At 39.6% G+C, this 8,973-nt stretch overlaps 1 protein-coding gene across 1 annotated transcript in view; it reads right to left on the bottom strand.

The window, feature by feature from the left end:
* Positions 1-816: 816 nt before the first annotated feature.
* Positions 817-8,973, bottom strand: part of TSPEAR (thrombospondin-type laminin G domain and EAR repeats) — a 130,992-nt gene continuing 122,835 nt past the window's right edge. The window contains exon 12 of the mRNA XM_006876805.1: positions 817-970. Coding sequence (XP_006876867.1) covers positions 817-970 — 154 coding nt within the window. The remainder of the gene's footprint in view (positions 971-8,973) is intronic.

The following is an 8,973-nucleotide window of genomic DNA, read 5'->3' as shown; positions in this document are numbered from 1 at the left end:
GTAATTGAATTGGGACTGGATGGAATTGATTATAGATTGCAATTGATTGTTACATATGTTGTCAGAGACGTAGAATAGACTGCATGGGTTTTAGAAATGGGATTAAATTTGCTCTTCACACCCCTTAACTGCCGCTGTTGTGAGATAATGTGAGTTCCTCTCATCAGTAAGCATGTTTGAAGCCCCTGTCATGCATCAGTATGAGTCCCCCAAAGGAACACAAAGATACAGGTGAGATTTTGTAAACAGAATTATAAATACATTTCAACATAGATAAGACACAATAAATAGTTGGTACTAAATATGCAAAAACAGAGCAACAAGACCTGTGGCAGAATCTGGATGTGTGTGTGTGTGTTGGGGGTTGGCAGTGCAGAGTCATCTGCGTGACCGTGTTGTGAGGTACATTTTTATATAAGCGTCTCCTTTAAGGCATGATGGCTGCAGGAGGGGCACTTGTTTTCAGCCCAAACCACCACCAAGTTAACCAGGGTCTGGTTATGGCATCACTGCGACTTGCGCCTCTGCACCTGGGAATTCTTGGGGTAGAGGTAAGCCCAACCAGGACTAATGAGGTGGGCAGCCCAACTGGACAGGGGTTGTTGAAAGCCAGACCAGCTGGGGGTGGGATCTGCCTGAACACCTAGCCCATGAAGAATGTCTTCCTTGGTCCATCCACCCAGGTTAGGCAAGAAGGTTATCCAGAACCCCTGCCCAGAGGTTCATGGGCTTCTTAGGAGGGATCTGGGCAGAGAGGTATTGATGCACGAGATGGGGTCCTGCCCCATGCCCCCTTCTCGGGCAAGTCCATAATTTTCACCATGTCCTCAGCTTCAGGACCCTAGACAGGGGCTCCTTGGCACTGGAATACATGAGGTAGGAGCCAGTTGTGGTGTTGAAGGCCTCCCAGTCTCTGCAGCCAAATGTTGGGAGGCTGTGCACAGCTACAAAACCTTCGTACCCCTGCCACCTACGAAGAGAGACACAGTCAGACTTGGGGAAGATGCGATCCAGGTACTCTCCCACCAACCCCACCCACCAGCTCATTATCCCAGCCATTCCAAGATACTGTCTAGGCCTCCCCACTGAGTCTGATGTGCAACATGCATCTTGGGTTATAATTACAGAGATGAAGAAAATAGATATGTATGAAGAAAACAAAAGACCACTAAAAAGACAGGAAAGGAAGAAACAACAAAAGAGACTCTGAAACTTGATCTTGAATATTGAGTAGCTAAAACAAATGGAATCAATGATGAATAGAAGATTTTGAAGGGTGGCTCAAGAAAACAAAATAAAGTATTATAATGGAATGTACAAAGATCTGGAGTTAAAAAAAACCACAAAGGAAGAATGCCCTCTGCATTTCTCAAGCTGAAAGAACTGAAGAGAAAATTCTAATCTTGAGCTGCACTCAATATTGAAGAGTTCTATGAATAAAACATTGAATACTGTTATTATTGTTGTTTTTGTTAATTGGATCTAAATCATAGTGATCCTGTTTCTGAGGAGTAGCTGCTGAGTTTGAACTGCTGACCTTGCTGTTCAAACCGACATTGCGGTCCAGTGCTTACCCTATGGCACCACACCAGGACACCATTGAATGAAGCAGAAGATAGAAGGAATACACAATTCACTTTACCAAAAAGCAATGGTCAATGCTCAACTATTTCATGAGATAGCATATAGTCAAGAACCAGTGGCATTGAAAGAAGTCCAAAATGTACTGCAAGTTTTGGTAAAAAACAAGGTTCCAGGAATTGATGAATGTCAAGTGAGATGTTTCAATAAACATACACAACAGGACACATTGTGCATGGGGTTTCCATGAGTCACTGGATGGCAGCTAACACCAATCATATGTTATCCATATCTTTATACAAGTGACCCATTGCTCACTTGTCTTTGCTAAGCAATTTGGCCAATCAACTAGAAAAGATCCATGTTTGTGCCCATTCTAAAGAAAGCTGATGCAATAGAACATGGAAATTATTTAACAATAGCATTAATATTATACAAAAGTAAAGATTTGCTGAAAATCATTAAAAAGTGGTTGCAACAGCACCTTGACAGGGGGCTGTCAGAAATTAAACTGAAAGGAAGGATAACATTTCTAATGTTGGATTAATCTTGGGTGAAAGCAGAGCATACCAAAACAATGTTTAACTGTGTTTTACTGACTATGTAAAGGCATTCAACTACATGGATTATAAACATTTGTGGATAACATTGTGGAGAATGGAATTCCAGAACACTTAATTGTGCTTATGTGGAACCAGTAAATAGATGAAGAATCAGTTGTTTGAAAAGAACAATGGATACTGGATGGTTTAAAATCAGGAAAGGTGTGGACCAGGGTTGTATTCTTTGATCGAACTTATTCTGTATACTGAGCAAATTACCTGAGAAACTGGATTATATGAAGAAGAACAAAGCATCAGGATTGGAGGAAGACTTATTAACACCTTGTAATATACAGATGATACAACCTTACTTGTTGAAAGCAAAGAGACCTTGAAGCGCTGAATGATGAAGATCAAAGACTACAGTTTCCAGTATGGATTACACTTCAATATGAAGAAAACAAATCCTCACAACTAGACCAATAAATAATAGCATGATAAATGGAGAAAAGATTGAAGTTGTCAAGGATTTAATTTTGCTTGGATCCACTTAAGGCCCACATGAGCAAATGATGTAAAAAAAATATCAAATGATGTGTTGCATTAGGCAAATCTGCTGCAAATGACCTCTTTAAAGCATTAAAAGTAAAGATGTCACATTGAAAACTAATGTGTGTCTGACCCCAACCATAGTATTTTCAATTGTCTCATATGCATGCAAAAGCTGAACAATGAATAAGAAAGACTGAAGAATCGATGCCTTAATATTACGGTGTGGGGAAGTGCTGTGGTTCTGTATGATAAGCACTGGACTGCTAACCACGAGGTTGGCAGTTCAAGTCCACAAGCTGCTCTAAGGGAGAAATATGAGGCTTTCTGTTTCTGTAAAGATTTATAGCCTCAGAAACCCTATACAGGGTCACTCTGAGTCAGAACCGACTTGACAACACTTACCAATTATGGTGTTGGCAAAGAATACTGCCAGAAAAACAAATATGTCTTGGAACTTGGTTGATGTAATAAGGAGGGACTAGTCCCTAGAGAAGAATATCGTGCTTGGGAAAGTAGAGGGTCAATGAAAAAAAGGAAGTCCCTCAACAAAATGGATTGGTACAGCAACAATGGGCTCAAATAAAGCAATGATTGTGAGATTGGTGCAGGACTGGGCAGTGGTTTGTTATGCTGCACATGGGGCTGCTACGACTCAGAAATGACTCAATGGCACATTAAAACAACAACAATTATAGACATGGGATAGAAAAGCCTTCCCTATTTTGCAAACAGGGATTATAAGGTCCGGGGGGGAGGGGAGAACTGCCTTTTCTTTATCCACAGCTCCCCACTCTTTACTCAATATCCTGCTCACAGCTTACAGTGTGTCTTAGGCCACCCTCAAAGAGGATGGCTAGGGTTGCTGGCAGTCCCTATAAGTTTAACTGTAGAGACTGCCACATCTCCTTCCCGGCTTGTTTACACACATGCAGACATCACGGCACATGTATGGCTACCTCCTCTTCTTTAAATAAAAGAGCCATGTTATCACATGACCCCCTCTCCCATTCATCACTGAACCCCTATTGTATCAGTGTACATACTTACAGACTGGACAGAGTCCCCAAAATGGGGCTTCTAGATCAAAGGGCATACATAGTTTTAATTTTAACATGTTCCCATATTACTTTCCAGAATGGCTGTGGTGATTTCAGTTGTGATTGGTAAGGGCTAAAAGAGTCAGAATCCCTTCTCTGGTACTCAGCTTTACTTGCTTTTAAAAAAGTATCCAAACCATCCACAACTTTTATTCATTTTTCCAAATTAAAAAATAAACAAAAACATATCACCTTTTAAAAATTAGTTTGTAGGGGTTTCTTCTCTGTCATATGTGGGGGAAAATAGTTTGTCTTTTGATTTCAAACAGAATGCATTTCTCCATGGAAACTCTTAAATTTAGGCAGCCAACCTAGTTCCTTAATTTCCAGCTTTGTTTAAGAAGCTCTCCCCGCATCTTCTTTGTATAACTTTGAAGCTATATGAAGTTATCTTAGCTTCCCCGAACTAATACTACTTGATGATAATGTATAACTATTTAACAAGCAGCTGGATCCCAATTGCTTATGTTTAAGATTTTTGCATCTATAATAGGAAATGAAATTGCTCTGTGGTATTTTCATCTAATTTTTTAAAAAATATGATTTTGTTTATTTTTCTTTTGTTTTTGAGAATATACTCAGTCAAACGTATATCAGTTTAAAAACTTCTGTATGTACATTCTTTGAGTTGTGCAATCATTCTCAGCTTCCTTTGTTGAGTTGTTCCTTTCCCATTAACATAAATTCACAGCCCCTCTAAGAGTATTATTTCATCTTTCAAGTTACTGTTGTTGGTTTGATCCCATATAGATAGTTTTTAAAAGAGCGTAAAACTCAAAGCAAATATTTTTTACTAGTTAAGCTAAACTATTGTTCAGTTTTAAGAAGACTTTGGAGGACATTTTTGGGTTTAAGTTTTAAAGATTATCTCGGGGTGATAATTTCAGGGGTTGATGCAATCTTTATGGCTGTAGGAAGTCTGGAGTCAAAGAAAATTTAAAATTCTGTTCTACATTTCCCCCCTTTTGACCAGGATTTCTCGATGGAAACTTTCATCAAAATGTTTAGCAATAGTAAACAGGCATTAGATAGTTCTTCCAGTCTCATGACAAAGTAGGCATGCAGTCACACATTCCATATCCTCCTCCTATTTTTAAGTCTCCTTCCTCTGTTATTCATAGCAAATAGAGACCAATCATTATGCTTTGGCTGGCTGACTGTAAGCTCTTAAGACTGTAGACATTATGCATACAATAGAGGCACTAAACATGTTATTAGGTCAGTTAACCAGATGTCCCATGAATCCAACTCTAAACCTCAAAAACAAGGGACCAAATCCCATGAGGTTCTTGGTTCTACATAATCAGCCTCAGAAGCTACTCTTTCTAATCTTCCTATTTTTTTTTTTTTTTTTTGTTTTGTAAGTATACCTATGACACAATTTCTTCCAATTCAATAACCAGCTATGCAACACTACTCTTGTTGTTGTTGTTGTTACGTGTCATTGAGTTAATTACGACTCATAGTGACCCCATATAGGGCTTCTGAGGATCAGCTGGTGAGCTTGAACTGGCGACCATGTGGTTCAAACCCACCTTACAGTCCTTCACATTATTCTGCAGCAACAAACCAGGACTGCAACTCTACTCTTAATCTACATGATATTATCCATCGCTGCTAACCTCCATTCCCCCTCTCTCCTGCCCCTGATAGCCACTGATAAACTTTGGTCTCTATAATTTGTCTTTTCTTGCCTTTTTTTATAAGTGAAATCATACAACAGTTGTCCTTTTGTCATTGACTTATTTCATTCAGTATAATGTCTTCCAGCTCCATCCATATTGTAGCATGTATCTAGACTTCATTTCTCCAGCAGGCTGAGTAGTATTCCATTGAATGTATGTATTATATTTCATTTATCCATATATCTACTGATGGTAATTTGGATTGTTTCTAGCTTTGGGCTATTGTGAACTCTGGTGTACAAGTTTCTGCTTGAGTCTATTCTTTCAATTCTTTTAGTTTATATACCTAGGAATGGAAGTGCTATTTCATTCTTGTCATGTGGAAACCCAATTTTCCTAGCACCATTTATTTAAGAGACTCTTTTTCCTATTAAATGGACTTAGCACCCTTGTAAAAAATCAGTTGACAAAAATCAGATGTGTGGGTTTATTTCTGTACTCTCAATTCTATCCCATTGGTCTATGTGTGTATTTTATATTAGTACTGAGGAGTTCTGGTGTGGCACTTTGGGCTAATGCATCAGTCTGAAAAGTCATTTGAACTGCAAGGTTGGCAGTTCAAGCCCAGCAGCTGCTCGTTGGAAACCCTATGCAGGGTTGCTATGGGTTGGAATCGACTCGATTGCACTTAACAACAACAACAGCAAGCTGTTTTGATTACTGTAGCTGTATGTTGTTGTTGCTGTTAAGTGTCATTGAATTGGTACCAACTCATAGTGACCCTGTGTAGAGGGTTTCTGAGGCTGTAAATTGTTGCAGGAGCTGACAGCCTCATCTTTCCCAATGCAGAAGGGCTGGTGGGCTTGAACCGCTGACCTTGTGATTAGCAGCCCAGTGTTTATTCTACAAAGACACCAGGGAGTATGAGTCCTCCTACTTTATTTTTCTCTTTCAAAGTTGCTGTAAGTAACTATTCAGGACCTTTTGCCATTCCATATTAAATTGAGGATTGGTTTTTCCATTTCTGTAAAGAAGATTGTTGGAATGTTTATCGGATTATGTTGAATTGTAGATTTCTTTGGGTCGTACACTTGCTCCTGTTCCTCATTGATCAACTATCTCGCTATCTGATATTTCATAGTTACAATAGTAGTAAAAAGTCTACAATTTTTGTGCATTAGTGATGTACATCTGGTAGTAACAAAAGCTGAGTTGTGAGGTAAGCAACATTGGCTGTGATGATTACAGCTATGTGTCAACTTGGCTGGCACAAAATTCTCAGTGGTTTGGCTGTTACATTATGCTGCAATTTAGCAGTTATGTGATAATGTACTCACTCTTCGTTTTGTGATCTGATGTGGTCATCTTCCATTTTCACACAAGGCCAATTTTTGCATAATTACCTGGTCTTTGGATCTTAACCATGTTGATAAGTGAGGAGTGTATGTGTTGGTAATAGTGTATCTTAACAATATTAATTATTTCAATCAATGCACATGGAGCATCTTTCCATTTATTTAAGGATCCTTTAAACTCTTTCAGCTGTGTCTTAAAATTTTCTTTGTATAAGACTTTCATGTCCCTGATTAGATTTATTCCTGTCTATTTTGTTCTCTTCTATTGTACTATTGAAGGAACTCTGGTGGTGTACTAGATTACGAGCTGAGCTACTAACCAAATGGTTAGCAGTTTGAATCTATGAGCCACTCTGTGGAAGAAAGAGGATTTCTGCTCTTGTTAATATTTATAGCCTCAGAAAACTGTATAGGTTCGCTATGAGTTGGAACTGACTCCACGGCACATAAACACCACCACCACTGTACTACTGTATATAGGGTTGCTATGAGTTGAAACCAATTCAATAGCACCTAACAAAATTTTATTCTCTTAGATGCTATTATTAATGGAATTGATTTCCAAATTTCTGTTTAAGACTTATCATTGCTGATATATAGAAATTCAACTGGTTTTTCTTTGTTGACCTTGGCTAAATTCTCGTATTAGCTCTGGAAGTGTTCTTGCAGGCTCTTTGGGATTTTCCATATATGGGATCATACCATCTATGAATAGAGATAATTTTACTTCTTATTTTTCATTCTGGGTACCTCTTATTTCTATCTTCTTGTCCTATTGTTCTGGCTCATATTTATTTTGGCTATATACCAAGTAGAGGAATTGCTGGATCATATGGTATTTCTATTTCCAACTTTCTGAGGAGGCACCATACTGTTTTCCAGAGTGGTTGGACCACCTTGCATTCCCACCAGCAGTGTAGGAGGGTCCCAGTCTTTCCACATCCTTGTAAGCATTTATTATCCTTTGCATTTTTGAACTTTGCTGTTTTGGTGGTGTGAGATGATATCTTATTGCTGTTTCGATTTGCACTGTTCTAATGGCTAGTGATCATGAACATTTCTTCATATGCTTGTTGGCTGCCGGAATGTCTTCTTTGGTGAAGTGTCTGTTCATGTCCTATGCCCATTTTTAAATTGGGTTACTTGTCTTTTTCTTGTAGAGGTGCTGTAGTTTCCTATAGAGTTTAGAAATTAGTCCCCCCTTGTTTGATATGTCATTGCAAAAGATTTTTTTCCTATTGTGTGGGCTCGGCTTCCAGTTCTGCACGACAGCCAGGAAAGTCAGGTAGGGGAGGGCTCCGGTGAGAAAGGAGGGGGATATCATGAAGGAAACCTTCATATACCAGACCCATGGCTTTTAAACTATCATAAGATCTGGTATTTCAGTCTCCTGAACTTGCATTTTTGAGAAATCGTGCTGCTAAGGAAAAAGATTGGCATGCATTTTGGGACTCTCGCCTGCAGGACCGTGGGTCGCTCTGACTGCTGAGTTTAGAGGGCAGGGCTAAGGCCAGCCCATTCAGAAAGTGGCATTTCCAGCAGGAGGAAGAAAGAGGGTCCCGGGACAAAAAGGGAGCCGCAAGGGGCAGCATAGCTCCACCCCCAAATCTCCCTGCCCTGGCTTGAGTTCTCGATAAAAATCAGTCAGGGGCAGCTTACCCATGCACACAGAGAGGGAGAAAGGCAGCGGCTTTTTGATGTCACCCACCATCCCCCGTCCCTGCATATAAACCCCCTGCCCCCACTCCTAGCTAGCAGTGGGGATCTTCCAGCAGCTGTTCTGGTGGGACAGGGAACAGAAAAAGTTAACAAAAGCTGCATCCCTGCTCCTAAGTGGTGATTTCTGTTCATGTGTTTATATTATTTCTGCTTTTAGTCCTTTTGATCACACATCCTTCCTGGATGTGGGAATTTACCCTCCGAACGTCGCATAAGAAGAAACAGCAATCGTGGCCACATAGCCAAGCTATAAGCATAAAACATAATACTCCACCACTAAGACAAGACCCAACAACATCTGCTACATATTATAGATGAAAAAGGAAGCCCATCTCCCAATCATATTATTAATAATAATAATAAACAATAACCATGACCAATAAGAAACAATCAACTTTATCGAAACACATCCAAAAACAGAAGAGAGCAGCTGAAGCAAATGAGCTGGAGACAGACAAAGGCTTTATAGAGGAGGAGGAGCGGGTTTTGGATATGCCTGAGA

This window comes from Chrysochloris asiatica, unplaced genomic scaffold (genome assembly GCF_000296735.1).
Source record: "Chrysochloris asiatica unplaced genomic scaffold, ChrAsi1.0 scaffold00415, whole genome shotgun sequence".
NCBI classification, from domain to species: Eukaryota; Metazoa; Chordata; class Mammalia; order Afrosoricida; family Chrysochloridae; genus Chrysochloris; species Chrysochloris asiatica.
Note: the sequence above shows the minus strand (reverse complement) of the source record. Positions and strands in the feature narration are given on the sequence as shown.